At 37.8% G+C, this 19,858-nt stretch overlaps 1 protein-coding gene across 4 annotated transcripts in view; it reads right to left on the reverse strand.

The window, feature by feature from the left end:
- CUL4B (cullin 4B) overlaps window positions 1–19,858 on the reverse strand; it is a 46,757-nt gene that overhangs the window by 16,905 nt on the left and 9,994 nt on the right. For 2 of the 4 annotated variants that reach the window (XM_043458672.1, XM_043458671.1), the window contains exons 3-7: window positions 13,799–14,347; window positions 11,623–11,738; window positions 2,242–2,345; window positions 1,510–1,579; window positions 660–733 (exon numbers count right to left, since the gene is read on the reverse strand). In XM_043458672.1, coding sequence (XP_043314607.1) covers window positions 660–733; window positions 1,510–1,579; window positions 2,242–2,345; window positions 11,623–11,738; window positions 13,799–14,347 — 913 coding nt within the window. Of the gene's footprint in view, window positions 1–659; window positions 734–1,509; window positions 1,580–2,241; window positions 2,346–11,622; window positions 11,739–13,798; window positions 14,348–15,098; window positions 15,279–19,858 lie in introns of those variants that run through there. The other 2 variants (XM_043458673.1, XM_043458674.1) reach the window with 2 other exon arrangements.

Genomic DNA, 19,858 nt, shown 5'->3' on the forward strand with positions numbered 1-19,858 from the left:
ATTTTAAATAACATTATTAGATGAAAGCATACAGGAAACTCATTTTGTCTTTAATGAGAACTGAAGCTAAATTCCCATCTTCCTCCATAACTAAGTTTTATTGATTTATTTCCTTTGGTGGATTTCTTCCTTGGTCAAATCAAGAGACAAAATTAGTTCAAAGCTATAAAATGGTCTTCACTGTACTCATAATGAAGGCTTAATTGCTCATTTGTCATCTGCCTTCAGTACTCAAAAATCAGTGAACTCTGATAATTGCTGTAGGTAGAAGCTAGGCACATGGTGGAGGGAAGGGCTCCTTACACTCTTCTATTTTTGTGTATACATGGAATTTTCCCTAATAATGTTAAAAGATAATGAGTGAACTCTTGATCAGCAACAAAATGATGCACATTCAGACAGTCCAGAGCAAACTTCAATCCTTTTGGCTAACAAAAAAATGTCTTCATAAATTTTTACATGCTCAGGGAATGTTAGCTATCTCCAATATTAGCATAGAAAAGACATAAATAAGAAAGTAAAACTGCTATAAATACAAGTCTAGAAGCTAAATGTGAGTTTTTAGGAGAATATTCCCTGTATTACTCTATTAGTGTAATTAAGATTTGACTATGATTTGTTAACAAATCTTTTCATAATTTTTTTTCTTGCATCCTTACCAAATGGATGGTAGCATTGAATTCTGAAGAACGTAAGTCCTATCCAGAAACAAAAAAATGCTCCTGATCATGATCTGTCAATGAAAAAAAGAAATCAAACAATTTTTTATATGTTGTGAAGCTGAAATATTTTATAAAATAAGACTGCAGGGTTTACTTGTATATGTACTAGACTACTAGGATCAAACATACAGATTAACACATCTGAGAATATGCCCATACCATTTTTTATTAAACTATTAATAAATCTTAATTCTTGCTGTAGTTTCTAGGAAAAAAGGGGTCTATGACCTCTTTGCAACTTGAAAATTAACTAAAAATCAAAACAGAATCAAGGGGCATATAATTTTTTGTCAGCAACGGTTCTCAGGGTGAAACTGTCTTAAAATTGTATATGTGGGATTTTGGATGTGTGGGACAGATTTTAAGATTTTTAACTTGCAGAATATAAGGTTTAAAATAATACCAGATTAGGGAAAAAGGAAAGGTTGTGATGTGAATAAGCTAAAGTGCAGGACCAGCAGGCACTTTGCTAGGTAACCAAATAACAGGTGGGATAGCCATTAAGACTGACAAAATGTAACACTTATTTGCATTTTACACTTGTAATACTTATAGTGCTACAAAAATAAAAATGATTCTAAGCTATAAGTCATTCTAAAATACTGGTCTACCTATAACTTGCAATTTTAAAGTAGAAAACTCAACCAAAATTAGTTTTTATTTTTTTTTCCAAAATTAGTTTTTAGTCCCCCTATTGCAAAACTTTTAAAACTAATATTCTTGTATTTGAAGGAACTTATTTTAACTACAATATTTAACTGAAATGTAATGCTTTTTTCCATCTTACCATCTGTCTACAATGGTTCTGCCAACATCTATCAATCTTCTTGAGAAAAAGAACACTATCCAAAGAGTCTGTGCGATACACGTTAAGGATATTTTAAAAACGCTTAGGACAAGTTAATACATGCAATGTTTAAGAGCACATTTGTCTTAAATATGGAAAGCCCTACATACTAAATGAAACTAAATAATACTTATAGAACAAAATGCTACTTTTTTTTTTTTAAATGCTACTTCTTAAACTGTAAAAACATGTTAGATTCCACTAAGAAAGAAAAAAACCTTTAAAAACAAGTCTTAGGGACTCCCCCGGTGGTCCAGTGGTTAAGACTGTGCTTTCACTCCAGGGGCCATGGGTTTGATCAATCTATGGTTGGGAACTAAGAACCCACATGCCACAAGGTCAAAACAAAACAACAAAAAGCAAGTCTTAGGTATAATTCAGCATTGTGTTTTCAGTTTATTATTTCCTGATTATCTTTCCTCAAATGGAAATTTGTTAGGACAAAAAGAGTAAAGACATAAAGAAATTTTATTTACATTAGTAGTACAATGTAGATTTGGACCCTAATTAAAGGTAAAAAGTGAAATTTTGCTTTTTTCCCTAGAGGCAAGATGAACAAAAAACAACAAATCTACAAAACACAGGCATTCCATTCTAAGCTGGTTTAAAAAGTGAGGGACAGAGAGGAAGGAAAAGATGAAAATACAAGGTTTTTTGTTTTTAAAAGGATATTCTCTGAACTGATGAATCTGTGCTTTGATGTGATCTTCACAAATCTGTCTCAGCTGTTTGTACAAGTTTGCAGAAATCTTGTAAGAACAGAGATTTTCCACAGCCTGCAAAATTAAACACATACTTTCTTAAGGAGTGAATGTGTGTCTGTGTGTATATATTTCTTGATAATTTACATCTAATTCTTATTATTTGTTATTTCTACCATGTCAAATTATTAAAAAGGATTATTCATCCATTTAAAACACAAGGTAAAACAACCAAATATCAATGCAAGTAGTGAACTTTTTTCGTAACCAGTGTACTATACCACCCCTCCCCAAATTAATCTGTTTATTCTGGCAGTACAGTTTAAGTATGGGGGGGAATCAAGTCAAATTCTTCCCTTCTAAAAATATCCAATTTATAACAACTGCTACATATAAATTCTCTTATTTCATAAAAATGTTAATTGTTTTCATAAGCAGAATTCCATTTTGAGTTTGAAAAATAATTTCACCAATTGTTTATTAGATGGGTTAGGGAGAAGGGAAAGGCTACCCACTCCAGTATTCTGGCCTGGAGAATTCCATGGACAGTATAGTCCATGGGGTTGCAAAGAGTCGGACACAACTGAGTGACTTTCACTGGGCAGTCCAACTACCACTGAGTTTAAATTTATTTATACTTTCTTTGGTTTCCTGAACAGAGAAATGCAGAATTTATTGCAAGCAGTGTTATGAGAATGAAATAATTATACAAGGATTTGTATCCAATGTTGCAGCTTAAGAATATTTAAATAAAGATGTTTCAAATTTTGCACAATGGAATAAACATTAATTACTAAAGAAATACTAAATTTTTATTTCTTCTAATTGTTGTATTGGTCTTTTATAGTCAGATCCCAAAAGGACAAAACTGAGATTTCACTGAGTTTCTTCTTAGGTGTATCAAAAGACTTTCAAATTTAATACAATAGGCATGGTAGGACTCTGAAATAATCTACGATTCCAACTAGTAATGACTTAAGTATAACACCAGGATTTCTTTCTCACCACAACAGAAGGCAAAAATTCCATTAAAATTGACTCTAAGGGACTATCCAAGTCCTGTTGGTTGGATTGGAATTTTATAAATATGTAGTTGGAAGTCATATTCCCAGCATGCAGGTCCAGCAAATAAACTCATAAATGAAAAGAAAACTTAAAGGAAACCACTTACACCAAAGGAGGAAAGGTGCTACACCTTACCAGGAAATAGCAGACCACTTAGATCCAGCAGCTAAAGAGGAATAAGAAAGCTAAGTTCCTGCTGGCCACCACTTACGATGGGGCCTTGGGTCAGGCCACAAATGTCTAAGAGTGCGTTTATGTTTATTTCATGTGCCTGACTGGTTCACAATGGTCCCCCCTCTATGGACTCTCTCTCTTCCTCCTTCTCATTGTATCTTGGTGTTCCTTTTGAATGACTAATTTTCTTAGCATTTCTTGTTTCCCTGCTTAAATTCTCTTTGTACTGCATCTTCTTCACATTTCCCACTTCAAGTACTTTTCCAAGTCCTACTTCTACCATTCCCTTCTGCTGTGATACTTTCTTCCATACATTAGTTCTCATCCCACCTGTTTATCTTTTCTCATACAGGATACCACATTCCCTTACTACTCTGCGAGGTTCCACTTCTTCCAATAAGCTTTCCTTAACTGTCTCAGCTACCAATGACTCGTATGGCGCTATCAACAATCATACCACACTGACTTGTCACTGAATCAACACTGAATCTTTTAATGTGTATATCCTGGCCCCCAACTCTCCTTAATGACAGAGAGAGACCAGACCATGGGCTCATGTACCTGTATGTTCTTTAATACTTCTGGGGCTCTAAACCAGGTGAATATAGTAAATATTAAAAAAACTAATGTACTTACAAATAGCAATGTGTCCTACACACAGAAGGGGCTTACAGCATATAGCAAAAACTGGTCAGAAAATATGTATTTACAACACACTATTAGGTGCTATGATGGGGATAAACATAGAGGTGAGGTCTCTAACTCAATCTTTATGGCAGGGAAAAGTCAGGAAAGGTTTGCTGAGCAGAAGTAAAGAGGTGGAGTTCCAAAGACCCAGAGGGATGTGGATAAAGAGCTTATGAGAATAGTGAGAAACAGAGAATTGGGCCCAGGTGGAGCAATGGTAGGAAATCCACCTGCTGATGCAGGAGATGCAGGTTTGATCCCTGAGTTGGGAAGATGCCCTGGAGTAGGAAATGGCAACCCGCTCCAGTACTCCTGCCTGAAGAACTCCATGGACAGAGGAGCCTGGCAGGCTACAGTCCATGGAGTTGCAAACAATTGGACACAACTGAGCGACTAAGTGCGTGTGCACGCACATTATATGCATATGGCTTCACGTGTGCTTAGTCGGAGAGTGGTTTAAGATTGTTTGTTGTTGTTCAGTCACCAAGTCGTGTCCGACTCTTTGCAACTCCATAGACTGCAGCACACCAGGCTTCCCTGTCCCTCACCATCTCCCGGAGTTTGCCCAAGTTGACGTCCATTGCATTGCTGAAGACATTCAGCCATCTCATCCTGTCACCAGGCTTAAGTTATTAGAAGCAAAAGAAGAAGGAAAGGCAAAAAAAAAAAAGGAAAGGCAAAGGCAGGAGGATCTAAGGTGAGTTTTTGAAGGTCAAGATGGAATAGAACCCCTTGCTAGTCTCTAATATAGCCTTGACTGCTTAACATATAGACCAGATCCAGTAATTTTCCATCTTTAACAACTTTTCCATCACGCTCTTCAGGTACTGTTATGGAGAAATTCCCTAACAGGTATAAAAAAACAAAGGACTGAATGGTGTGGTGCTGAATGGTGGTCTACTATCATTTATATATATAAAAAAGAAAATTGAGAAAACCTCCACATAGCTGTTTTTGCACACATGAAACATTTCTGGAATGATACCCCTAATAACATTTGTTTGCTGGAGGAGGGAGGTTGGAGTGGAAGTGAAACTTTTCACTACATGCTCTCTTTTTTGGGTTTTGAGTCAGATGAATATATAAAATATTCAAAAAATTTAAGTACTTGCCTCCCCCAATAAAACACTATCTTTCCCACCATCATACTTTCCAGCATGGAATTCAAGGTTCAATATTACCATTATTTACTCTCATGTCTGTTTATAATCTTCCATACACCCCGTGATCTAAATACTCTGCTTTCCTCACTTTCAAGCAAGGTTTGTTTGGAACAATCATGTGTGCCTAAAACAGTGGCTTCCAGAAGTTTTTGACAAGCCACAGTAAAATACATTTTATGTCACAATCCATTGCACATAAAATTAATTTATGTAAACAAAACAGTATCTTCATGAACCTGCACTTACCATTACCATATGTGACCTACTCCGATATTTTCTATTTTACTTCTTTAAAAAAATGCTGGTCATGAACTACTAACTTCATGAGCCTACTAGAATATAAAGACCTCAGGGGCAAGGACTAAGTGATCTCTATATGTCCATGGCATTTGTCTAGCTTTGCACATAGTAAACAGTCACTGACTCAAGAAGAATGGGGTGTTTACTAAGAACTCTATCCTGTTAGATGCTGGGATAGAAATACAAATAAGAGTTAAATCACCACTTAGGAGTTTGAGGTAAACTCTATTTTATTCCAGATCTTTTGAAAAGGAATTTTAGAAATGTATTATTTTACACTTCATTAAACACTCTGGAAATCCTTGGAAGCTTGATCTGGTATAATTATTACTAATATAACCTCATTTCACAGGTAACTATAGTAAACAATCTAGATAATTCTATAAGACTCTTAAATAAAAACTATCTTTTTATTTAAGCTCCCAATCACTACTGGTTAAATATGCTGCCTTAAATCCTTTTTGCAGGTGTCAGCTATAAAATAAGAATATTTTAATAAGGTTTTAACTTTTATTGTTCCAAATCCCAGCCTCTTCCCTCCAAGTTGCATCAGAAACATGTTTATCTGAAGAAAAACAAACAAAAAATACTCCAAAGAAAATATAAATGTGTAGCAAATGAAATGCAAAACTATAGTTCCTGAAATTAGATGCTTTATGGAATACAAGATTTAAGAAACAGCAAAGGCACATAAGCTTCCATTTAGGACGAAGAGTGGAAATGAGGTTAAGACTAGAATTTTAAAAATGAGGATTAAAATAAGGGTAAAAAATACAAAGAATGCAAAAATTAATGGTAAGGGAGGAAATCTAGAAAATTTTCTGATTCAGCAACAAGAGACACTTAAAGATTCAATTCCCTCCAGGGTGCTGAACTCTGGTCGCTGATCTAATGAGTTGGGGCTTCTTTTTCAAACCATATGCTTAAATAGAGAAAGAAAAACCACATCACAAAACTTTACAACTGATATAGCAATAAAACCCAAATTATGTCTTTTTATGTCTAGTAAAAATGGCTAAAATAAAATGATCAGAATATATAAAAAACTGAGAATTGCAGGAAGGAAGCCAAATAATGAAACCTAAATTATTTTTCTTTTTACATCCAGTAAAAACAGCTTAACTAAGACAAATTATCAAGGACTAAGAATTTGTGGTTGGGTAAATAGCAGGGATAGTATTAACAATGCAGTAAAAACAGGAGTAATAGTAATGTGACAGACTAAGCTTAAAAATATCAACAGTTAAACTTACAGAACACAATAGCTAGTTATCAACACAGAATACAATAATCACCTCTGCTAAGAATCTTCCTAGTCTCCCATATCCAATGACTACTTAAGAAACCCCATTTTACAATGGGAAATAAACTATACTTGGATGGATGTACTATTTCTTTCTAGTATTGTGGCCATCCACTAGATTAATACATCACTAATTGATTCATTTACAATCACTAATTGGCTCGTTATTTAATATTTATTTCACAAGCAGCAAACCAAACAAGAGTTCCCATTATTAATGAATTATTTTCATCAGATCTGAAGTAGGAACTAATCGTCAAAGATAAGAACTAGACATTAAAAAAAAAAAGAACTAGACATTTATATCAAGAATAAATGTAACACTTTCATACAGAAATAACCAGCCAGCTCCAAAAGAGGCAGCTGATTTAAAAACACTACACAGGGGCTGCCCTGGTGGCTCAGTGGTAAAGAATCTGCCTGCCAATGCAGGAGACACAGCTTCCATCCCTGATTCAGGAATATTCCACATGCCATGGAGCAACTAAGCCCATGCACCACAACTTTTGAGCATGTCCTCCACAAGAGAAGCCACCTTAGTGAGAAGCCTGAGCATTCCAACTAGAGAAGCCCCCGCTCGCCACAAGAGAAACTTCTGCACTGCAATGAAGACCCAGCACAGCCAAAAATAAATAAATAAAATTATAAAAAAAACCACCAACAACACTACACAGCTACTCACACAAGGCTGAGAACATGAGGAAAATAATCCCATTACTTAAAATATTACTTAGTAAAAGTCACACACTAAAACCAAGATTTCAACTATTAAGATACCACATGTAAAAACAAGACACATTCTTGAGAAGTGCAGAGGGACACTGTTCCCAGATAGTTCTCTTTTTCTATTATTTTTCAGTTTGGCTAATGATGGTTTCTTTTCTTTTTTTTTATTAGTTGGAGGCTAACTACTTTACAATATTGTAGTGGTTTCTGTCATACATTGACATGAATCAGCCATGGATCTGATGCACCTTTGGAATGTAATCTATTTACGAGCCAGCTGTTCTGGCCTAGTGTGGATTTAGAATTTAAAAATATGTGTGGCTTTAGAGCTGTATAATAAAATGTAATCTCAAAATAAAGATATCTTTTTTTAAAAACTCAAATACTACTTATTATCATTATCATCATCGATGACAGACATATAGCAGGCTGTGTAGTTAAGTACTTTTTCGCAGTATTTATTTATAACCACGCCATACAGGTAGTGTTAGTCTCCCTGTTTTGCAAATGAGAAAACCAAGGCTTAGAGAAGTAACAGACCCAAAGTTATCATGAGTTGCAGATCTCTAATCTAAGGCAGGCTGATCAACTCAAAAGTCAGTGCATTTAACCATACTCCTATCTGTTGTCAATCAAAATTAAACTAGCAGAGACTTCCCAGGTGGTCCAGTGGCTAAGACTCCGTGTTTCCAATGCAGAGGGTCCAAATTTAATCCCTGGTCAGGGAATTATATCTCATATGCTGCAACTAAGAGTTCACATGCCACAATGAAGAATAAATAAATATTAAAAAACAAACAGACAAACAAAAATATCCAAACCAAAACATGAACCACTGCCTCACTCTTATAGGATTTCAAGGTTGTGGAGGAAAGATAAGTCTCACTTTGAATCACTTTTAAAAGATGACATTTACTTATTGCAAATATACTCAGAACAGCAAGTTCTTTTCTAGAAATTAAAAACTTAAGAGGAAGTATATGCAATCTACACTAGGGAAGACTTCCATGCTGAAGCTTTAAAGCAAAATGGTTTTTCATTCATAGAAAAAAGTTCTGCATAGACATATGCCAAATAAGTATTTACATCAAGGATAGAGAGAGAGGTGGGGAATGAGGAGTTTGGAGAACTTTTGTTTGGTATGCTACATATTTCTATATTGTTTCAATTTTAGGAGAGTACTTTTAAATTACATTTCAACCACTCAAAAATGAAACAACCACTCAAAAATGCAACAAGCACCTGAAATCCAGATGGTATGAAACAATTTAACTTTTTTATCCTCTTTTTTGAACTTGAACATCTCAATATAATCTTTCTGAGAACAATCCAAAGGAGCATTTACAAAATTAAGGTAAAAAACAACAAAAGAGCTAGAAACAAATGCTTTTAAATTTATTATAGCAGAAGTAGTAAAGTATTATAAAAATGCTAACAGTAAAAAGTTATAACTGATTTTAGGCTAAAGAAATGCAACTGAACAACACCAGGTAGAAATTCTGAAGCATAAGAAAGGAAAAACACACAAAAATGTGAGCTATGAGCTACTGAAACATAAAGAGATTTAACAGAAACAATGTATCAGGAAAAGGGACGTCCTTGGCAGTCCAGGGGTTAAGACTCCGTGCTTCCACTGTAGGGGGTGCGGGTTCAATCCCTAGTCAGGAAACTAAGATCCCAAAAACCACACTGCATGGCCAAAAAAAAAAAAAAAATTTATCAGGAAAGATAGTTTTTAACCCACATGCCCCAGAAAAATATTCAAAGTACAGCAAATAGAGTTCATTAACAACTATAATCATCACAAAGATAAAAACAAGTATCGTATATTAAGGCACTTATACAGAACCTAGAAAAACGGTAGTGGATGAGCCTAGTAGAGAATGGACTTATAGACACAGTAGGGGACGGTGAGGGTGAGATGAATTGAGAAAGTAGCATTGACTACAGTATCATGCGTAAAATAGATAAGATAGTGGGAAGTTGCTATATAACACAGGGAGCCCTGTCTGGCCTTTTGTGATGACCCAGAGGGGTGGGATGAGGGGAGGGGAGGGACACTCGAGAGGGAGAGGAATATATATATATATATATGGATATATAATTATGACTGATTTGTGTTGTACAGCAGAAACCAACACGACCCTGTAAAGCAATTTTCCACCAATTAAAAAATAAAATTAAAAACTAGAAACTAAATGTTATAAACATGAAATACATAACACATTACTGAAATTAAAGCTGTATGCCAGCATCTCCAAAGAGACACCATATACATGCATGTATGAACAAAAATTACCTTCTCTGATGACAGGCTTTCTTTCCCCTAAAGTAAGACTATTTGCTTCAAACACTGCACTACAGAGGCACGTGGAGTGCGTGCACTGGACTAAAAATTTGGGTATCTCAGTTTAAGTCCCCTGCTCTGCCAATATGCTCTCCAGTGCAGAGTCCCTTTGAGACTTCATTTCGTCATAGAATGGGGATAACTACTACTACCTTATCTAGTTCACAAAGCATTTCTATAATGCTTAAATGAGATAACCCTACTTTGTAGGCTATCACAGACACTGCATGAAGAAAAAACACTGGACCACATAACCACTTCAAGTCTAACTGCAATTCTACATTTATTATTGTACAACTCAGGACCCACATGTGTAACGTACCAACACAGCCAAAGGAGGTGGGCTTCGCCTTAGTAATACCTTAGCACTACTACTATTACCTGACACGTGTGTATACCACACAGCATGATTACTATGCAGTGGGCACCATTCTGAGAGTTTGGCATGTGCTGATACATTTTATTTAAATAGAAACAGAAACTGGTGATCTCAATTGACACACTCTTAAGTAAAAAAATCATACTGTGGCTTATGAAAGAACTAGTGATAACATCAACTTATATTTCTATCATAGTGCTTCACGGTATTTTTCACAAACATCTTATTTGAGTCTTATAGGCAACTTGGTGAAATAGATACAGCAGTTCTTCCCCCTGTTTACAGAGGAGGAAACAGAAGCTGAGAGAGGTTTAATACCTTGCCCAAGATCACAGGCTAATATAGCCAAAACTAGATCCCTTTGTCTTGACTCCTGATCCACTATTTGTCCATCACCATACTACTTCCACAACTAAAATGAATAGATGAAAAATACAAATTTTGATAAACTGAACCAACATAATTTCTTACAAGGTACTCATTAATACAAAAACTCAAGCCATTGCAGCACTTTTTTAAAATATGAAACTGCTAACACTATAATGGAAAGTAACTTCTTGAATTGGTTGTGGCAAAAATACAGTAGGGCAAAGTATCTTGGTAACAAGAAGTCTAAATCTGTAACTGTATTTTTAAGTTAAACATTTCAAGGACAGATCAATTTGTTAAGCAAAAGAAACAAATCTGAACCTCAGACCAAGTTGATGAACAACCTGCTGCTTGTTTTGGGGGCTAAGGTGTGTCTTGTAGGTCAAGAGATACGACAAACATAAAGAAGAAGAGAAATAAACGACAAGAGCATGCCAAGAGGAAAGAGGTAGAATAAAGTATACAGCATTTCTTGAGGCCTTTCCTATAGGTAATACCACTTAGCAAGAAGTATCACAATAGAAAATGTCACCAGAAATTATCTTTGGGATCCAAGCTATAGGTTTCTATTACAGGTAAAACTTACTATACCAAGGTACTCCAAACTGTAAATCCTAATTAGAAGGGTCCAAGAAGCCCAATTTATACCAATAAGACTGTAGCCATAGTTGATGTCAGAATATATGGTCTGTTTATAAAACAGTGCATGCATTAATCAAGAAATTGGAACTAGAAGGGAACCAAAAATCTACATAAGCACCCATTTCAGAAAGTAAACTCCATATGCACTGCATCTCAATTTATGCTTACCAAATCTGGTTATCCACACCTATACATACCTGATAGAGTTCTTCTAAATTGTACTTAATTGAAGTACTATTCTGGATAGCTTCCACTGCTTCTTTCAGTTTCTGCCATGTTTCATCTGTGTAGTTTTCTGGTAATTTAGGCTTATCTAGATGATATAATAAAAGGTTTGATAATCAGAATAACATGCAAGATATACTAACAAAAGGATCCATAAACTACTAGTATTATTGCTCTTCAAGGGTAAATTGTGATGTTTATAATTATCATACCTAATTATTAACCATTATATTTAGGCTTCGTAATAAAATTTCAAATGCCAGAACACTGTGCAAGTCATTTTATCTCACCTATTAAAACGGAAGGTGAGAGTTTTTTTCTATTGTTTGAATTGCTTCAAAAGACAAAAATCTGAAAATGACAGATAAAAACTAATCCTGATCCTATTCCAACATGTGTAAAACCTAAGTCAACATGAATTTTGTATCTGAGATTTAAAATACTATGTGCCTGCTATGTACAAAGTACTTTATAAACATCTTAATCTTCCTAATAATGTCCTAAGGATGGTATTATTATCCTTATTTTGCAACTAAGGAAACTGAGGCTGGAAGACTCATTTACTAAAGTTTGCCCAAGGTCACCACAGATGGTCAATGGCAAAACTGGGATTCTAATTCAGGTCTGTCTGACTCCCATATTTATGTACCATCTACAGAAATGGAGAGAAACATCCTAATTCATGTTTTAATTTAAACTACATTTATGAGCAGAATGAAATATAAAGAAATCAAAACATTCTAATAACTCCAGAACCTATGTAGCACTTTCAGAATAAACAGGAACATCTTAATCCAGGCTTTAATTTAAACTTCCTTGACCAGCAATTCTTTTTTATTAGAACATCCAGATACCTTAATAATGTGTTTCTATTTTAGGAGGGGGAGAAACAAAAACCCAAACAAAATCTCTGAAACCAGTATACAAATGCAATTAGGGTCATAGCTCATATCTTTAAAAATCCTTGGCTATTAAATTGATATATTTAAAGTAAAACAGTGAACAAACTAGTCAATTACAATTCATATTTACTCAGACAGGTCTACTATTAAATCAGAAAGATTACAACACTTCAGAGCCTGGAGGTGGGAGTGGAGTGACAGGAAAAAGAAAAGGTTAAAAACAAACAACACTATAACCCTCTGCTTGAGACAAAATAGAGCATATTCCTGATTTCTACACTAATGGTGAAAATACAATCATGGGGAATCTAATTTTCTCAATCCTAATATTTAGCCACAAGGCACTGATCTGGTCAATATTACTTTAGTTCATTCATTTCACTTCTCCACTTAATAAACATTTTAGCATTAGTTGCCAGTTAGGGTGTTGAAAAAGTCAGGCAGAGAAACCTAAACACACTCAATAGATTAAAAAGTAGCTCAATTACATTATGCAAAATTGCTTTTATATTTGCATCAATGCATTCATAATACTCTCAATCACATACCTCAAAAACTTGAACAAATTCTCCTAAAAGCTGCAGGTCAGTACTTTAAAACCCATTTCAGTGATATGATAAAAAAAAATAGATGAGCTACTACTAGAGTTACTACTTCTGTGTATACACGGTATTTTTCACTTCCAAACCCTACCTTTGGAAAGAAATGCAGAGATCATAAATACTTTTCTCCAACTACTGCTTCCATGAGTTCCAAGAATGTAGTATTCAACATTATAAATCTACACAAAAGTCTTCTTGGAACATGAGAAGATCACTATTGCTACCTGAATTTCTAGGGACTAGATAATATGGCCTACTGAAGCATAAAAATAAAAATCCCAGCAGTGCCAAGGTTCACTATGCACCTGAAATAAATAAACATTTTTAGAGTACAAATTTCTCACCTGTAAAATCCGGATCAATCATATCGGTTGCCAGTGTTATGAAGAATAACAGATCAGATACAATAGGCTGAGACAGACCTCAAAATACTGCACAGAAATACCTGGTGTATGCTTCAGCAGGATACTAACCACCCCCGGAAAATGAACCCTCCACCCAAAAAGGACCTCCCTCCTCCTCATTGATTATGCATAAAACATTAGGCCACCTCTATACTGTTTAACATATTAGCATAAATAGAGCACGTGGCCACTCAAGTGTCAAATCCTGAGTACGTGATCATGGATTTTGGCCCTGGTTACCTTTAAAGTTCTTGATCACTAACTTCTTAGCAGAGCCAGGCTTGCTGTTAGCAAAGCTAGACACGGTGGTGGAAGATTTGGCCAGGCCGTTTGCGTGATGCACCGAAGCCACAGTAGAGATTAATATACTCTTATTTTTAAGTTGCTGCTGCTGAGATGTTGCAGCAGTTGGTGAAGATGAGGACGAGGACGAGGAGGATTCCTCAGCCATCTTCGCATCAAACCCTACAAACTCCAGGTTATCTTCAAAACGTAGCTTCTTCTGTATCGGTACGTGGCTGGGAGCAGTCACTGGGACCCCCAGGCACGAGAAGGACGAGGTTGAAGGGGATGCCGAATCCCTGGGTTGTAAAGGAGGAGTGGAAGAGGAGGAAGAGGTGGAATCAAAGTCTTCTCTCTCGTTACTACTGTTACTGCCGCTACTGCTGCTGCTGCTGTTTAACTTTCTCTTCTTGGCAGAGGTGGGCGGAGTGGTGCTGGTATTACCATCAGTGGCTGATCTGACCTCCTGAGCAGCAGCAGCAGCTGAGGGATTGGGGGAAGAAAAACCTGTTGGAAACATGAAAATAGCGGGGTCAACAGGCAGACGAGCATCAAAAACCTACGTTTATATGCCTGCGTGCGTGTAGGAGAGAAGGTGGCAATGCTAGAGGGGGAAGGGAATAAAGAGAGGAGAAACACAGAGGACGAGAAGGAAAGTGAAGGGGGGGCTCCACCCGGGGAATGGGAGGGTTTGGGAAGGAGGATAGGCTGACACCAGGAGTAGGCAGAACAAGGGGGGAGAGCGAATGAGGAGGCAGACAGGTAAACGGCCGTGCCGTCCCCCTCCCCTGCTTTTCAGTCTCTCTCCCCCCTTTCTGCAGGAGCGACTCAGTAAGTCTGTGAGGCTGCAGCTCCTCCTCCTTTTCTCCCTCTCTCTGGGAGGGGAGATGCAGTGCTTGGGGGGAGGGGGGAGGGGGAGAGAACCGGAGCTTGTTATTGTCAATAGCACAGGAGGCTAAAGATGGCGCCACTTCCGGTCACGCGGCACCGAGGGAGGCGCGGCGTCAGTCTGCGAAAGGGGGGTGGAGAGAAACACTGCAGGCGCCCGGGGGGCGGGGGAGCTGGCGCGGGGGGAGGCGGTGGGAAAGGGGCCGCTGAGGCGCCGGAGACGCTCGCGCTCCTGCCCTCGCGCTCGCTCTCCCTACCCCTCCCTCTCCAGCTCCCCTTCCTAGGCGGCACTCTCCTCCCCCGGCCCACCGGTAACTCCCACCCTCTCCTAAAAGGTCCCGCGGGAAGCTTCGCGCCGCGACGCCCTTACCGGAAGTGACTGGGCAGACACTTTTCATAGCGCCCAGATCCCGAAGCCCCCAGGTCTGCAGGACTGGGGGGGGGTAGGGAGAAGGGGGGGCCGAGAAGGGGAAAGGAAGGAGGGGGCGGGCCTTCGAGACACCTTCGGAGCTCCGGATTGGAGCTTCCTGAAGGCGAGGCGGGCAGGGAGGGGTGGTGGCGGGAGAAGGAGCGGGAAGGAGTCTGCAGGGGAGGGAAGGTGGTGACGGTGAGGGGCGGGGTGAGCTAGCTGGGAAAATAAGAGGGAGGGAGGGAGTAAAAGGAAAGGAACGGAGAATAGAAACTTTGAAAGAGATAAAGGAATAAGGAGGGGTTGCAAGGCGAGAGGAGTAACTTGAAATGAAGGGAAACAGTCATGCCATTATGCCTGATGCTAGGGAGGATGTCATGATAAGACAGGAAAGGAAAAGAAAAAGAGCTTAGATACAAAGAAGATAAATGAGTTTTTCATTCAGTTGAGCTATATACATTGTTTCTCTTTCATGTCAAGGACGCCGCTGACTCAATACTGAGTTTTGATACTTTTCTCAGTAACAGAGATGCAAATCCTGTTACCTTCCTACCGGGAGCATTCTCTAAGATGGCTGGCTAGAGTTAAAAGGGTAATACATTCTAAGATCAAGGAACGGGAAGGTAACTAACACGTCCCTCTAGCACAATTCCTAGGGCCAATCCCAGCTCCAGCTCCCATCAGCCGTTAACCCGGTAATTTACAGACTAAACAAAACCACTTCTTTTTACGAAATCCTGGTTCATGTTATTTCTCCAGACATTTTAAGAGAACAATATCGGTAAAAGTCAATGTTTTCTACCAATATAGTACACAAGCCCAAATTGTAAAACATTAATCCTAAAAACAAACCTTTAAATTTGGTTACATTAACAACAATAAGCCATGTAAATCCCCTGTTGGGAGTTTTTATTTAACCCGAGGGTATTGGAGGAGGGGAGGTAGGAGAATCTGGCAAAGAAAACTAAATTTGACAACCTGTTGCTCTTCCTAACTGCAGAAACATTCAAGGAGCATGCACTGAAACACTGTATGCCAGACACAATACCAGGTCCTGTCATTGAGAAGCAGTGGGAGAAGAGTTTAAAAATTAGTTTCTGTAACAGTATTATAATGTACAAAGTGCTGTGGGAACAGGTGAAAGACATTTGAGAGAAGTCTGAAATAGTTTTTGAGCTTCATGGAAGAATTGAGGTTGATGCTGGGTCTCCAAGAGGGAGTTGCCAAAAAGACAGGGGAGAGGACTGAAAGGCACCCTGAGCAGTGGAAACAGGGGCAAAGCAGGGAGTTGGGAAAGGACCAGGCCTGTTTATGGAAATATGAAAAATGCAGTGAGGCTGAAAAGTAGTATGTCTGGTTGGAAGTAAGAAAGATGAGGCTCAAGGATGCCTGGCAGGTGAAGTAAAAAATTTTGGAGTCTACCCTGTCGGCCAAAGTAGACAGTATGGAGACCAAACTGGGCTTTTAAAAGCAGGGTAGTAAGGGGATTGTGAGGGAATAAAAGCAGTTTGTATTGTATAGTTTGAGATAGACAAATCAGAATCCTAAGAATAAATCAGTTTTCTAATTTTGTTTACACGGTTCCACTTTTTATTTTTTATTCCCTTAAAAGTCCTTCATTAAAAAGCAAATCCTCCTAGAAGAGGTACCACCTTGGGCCACTATCCAGCTTTGTGCGGTTTGATGACAACAGGCTGAAAGCCAGGCTCTAATGGAACTTAGGGCCCAGGGCCACAGAGAAGAGAGATAAGAGGCCTCAAAGGGGAAAGATGGGCTCCTATTTGTTTTGAATGTGCCATGTTGTTCTTCCTGCCCAATATGAGACATGTAAGCTCTTAAGGCCAGGGAAGGTGTCCCAAAATATTAAACCCTCCCTTATTGTGTCTCACATTTCACACAGTGCTGAACAACTGTAAATGCAGAGTAAATACTTACTGAGTTGAATATTTCATTGAATGAGAATAAAATAACACCATGTCTTCGTAAGGGAAGATTAACTGGCCAATTTTCAGGACTTAATGGTAAAGGTCATTCTCATTTATGTAGTTATATTCCTTAGAAGGTTATATGGATGGGCCAACTGATAATAGCCCAAAGTGGTATCCTTTCTAGGAGGATTTGCAGTTTAACCAGGGACCTTTTAAGACCAAAAAAAAAAAAAAAGTAGGCTATGTTCTAATTCATGTAATTATATACCTTAGAAGGAATATAGGGAAGTGCTAGCTATTTAAAAAATTACAAATCTTAGTGCCAAAGATAAACTTTTGTGCTAATATACAGGATAGCCGAATCCTGTTAATATTCAACTATGTGGTTGTAATAATAGCTCCCAATCTGACGTGGTTATCTAAGCCCTTCAGTCTTCCGTGTTACATGTTAGCTCTAAAAGCACAGATCCTTGGCTCCTGAGCTCTAGGCTCACTTTGAATGACCCAGTAGCTAACCTACTAGGTTAAGTTTTGCGCGAAATATCCTTAAGTGAGATTTAGAGGAAAATATTTTTTCTTTTTGATTAATAAAAATCTTCCTTTTGACATTTTACAACCTTAACTTATTTTGTCCAGGTCGATTCTTACATATTTAGCACATCTTAGTATGAATATGTAATTTATGTAATTAAAAAAATTTAACATTTACGTTTTGTGGCACAAACCAACTTAGATATTACTGTGTAATGTATGAAGACTAGAACTTTGTGTCTTTTTGGAACTTTGGACCAATTTAAAAGGAAGAAAAACCCACGTTGCTTTGTAAAACATCTTTGACGTCAAGAATCAACTAATTGGGGCTAACCAAAACATACAATCATGTGTGCATGTTTAGTCGTGTCCAACTCTTTGTGACTCCAATGGACTATAGCCCACCAGGCTCCTCTGTCCATGGGACTTCCCAGGCAAGAATACTGGAGTGGGTTGCCATTTCCTCCTCCAGGGGATCTTCCCAACCCAGGACTCAAACCCAGGTCTCCTGTGTCGCCTGCACTGGCAGGTGGATTCTTTACCTCTAGGGCCACCTGGGTGTCTACTGAAATGTTTGTCAACAAATACTAAAGACATTCTCAACAGTAAAATACATTTTTCATGGTTAACTCAATGAAACCACAATAATAAAACTGTGCAATGTAGACACCATACATTTATGGCATTATCAGATTAAACCCAATTGGGAACTGTACACATATTCCATACACAGAATCTTTCATCTTGTAAGTTCAACTCATACCTTAGAAACATTAGTTAAACTTAATACCCCCAGATGAAGTATTACTGGCCTTCTTTTAATCAAGTAAATAAATAAATCTGTAGCTATTTATAAAGGTAAATATATGCATAAAGGAAGAGATACAAATAAAGACAGGACTATCTACTGTCCATCCCTCTTTCTCTGTAGGCATCTCTCTAAATAGGCAGAGTGTAAGCAGTTTTCCTTTTTTGATCACGGGGATTCCCCGGGGTGCTTGGTTTGGGTTCTTCTCTAGACATCTCTGAGGAGGGGCTTGTCAGTGAATAGTTACTCTTTGAAGCCTTGTTATTCATGGGTGGGATTTTCCTTAAAAACAGCAGACAGTGCTTGCCCAGAAATATGTTTCTGCAGCAAGCCTTTTTTAAGAATCTGTCCAGAAAAGACAACTTCTGGGGAAAAGGTGGTGCATGTTCTCTATCCATTTTTCTGAAGGACCGTCTTTGAAGGAGAGAAATACAGATGCGTCAAACCAAGCAGTGGTGACATAGTAAAAATTTTATCATAATAAGGGCTTTCTTATGCTATCAGCAGCAAGGGACTGCTGGGGGATGACTGAGGAGGCCAAAGCTTAAGCAATGATGCTCCAACTATACATTGTGTATTCACCCTTTGCCCATCCTGGAACTGCTTTATAAAGCAAGGAACTTAATTACAAATGCTGAATCTATGATGTTCAGTAAAATGTAAATAAATGACACAGATCTCATGTTTTAAAACAAGATCAAAAAATAAATAAATGAAAATAAACAAGATCATTTCTGTGTTATATCATTTCTAAAGTTATCTCATCAACTGAAGATTTACTGACTTGGAGTAAATTTATCCCCTTGTTTCAGAAATTTTATGTACTGTCCTACCTGTGAACCATCTGGAAAGTAGATTTAAGGACTAATAGGGCCAGGCAGTTTTCCTCTGGGGGTTTGGGAGTGGGGGACAAATCAGTCTCAGACTACTTCTTCCTTTGGTGCTGCCAAGCACTTGCTTATTATGGAGTTGAGTCTTTCTACCTCCATCCTACTTTAAGGTTTAATCTTACAATGGCATTCAGCTTTTCCTTCTCTCAAGAGCAGGGCCAATTTAGGTTTAAATCAGGTTCCCAAAAAACACCCATGCCCAGGTCTGAACGTAGTCCTTAGGAAGCATCACTATGAACAAAGTTAGTGGAGTTGATGCAACTCCAGCTGAGCTATTGAAAATCCTAAAAGATGATGCTGTTATAGTGCTGTACTCAATATGCCAGCAAATTTGGAAACCTCAGCAGTGGCCACAGGACTGGAAAAGGTCAGTTTTCATTCAAATCCCAAAGAAAGGCAATGCCAAAGAATATTCAAACTACTGTGCAATTACACTTATCTCACATGCTGGCAAAGTAATGCTCAAAATTCTCCAAGCTAGGCTTTAACAATATGTGAACCAAGAACTTTCAGATGTTCAAGCTGGATTTAGAAATGGCAGAGGAACCAGAGATCAAATTGCCA

This window comes from Cervus canadensis, chromosome X, assembly GCF_019320065.1.
Source record: "Cervus canadensis isolate Bull #8, Minnesota chromosome X, ASM1932006v1, whole genome shotgun sequence".
NCBI classification, from domain to species: Eukaryota; Metazoa; Chordata; class Mammalia; order Artiodactyla; family Cervidae; genus Cervus; species Cervus canadensis.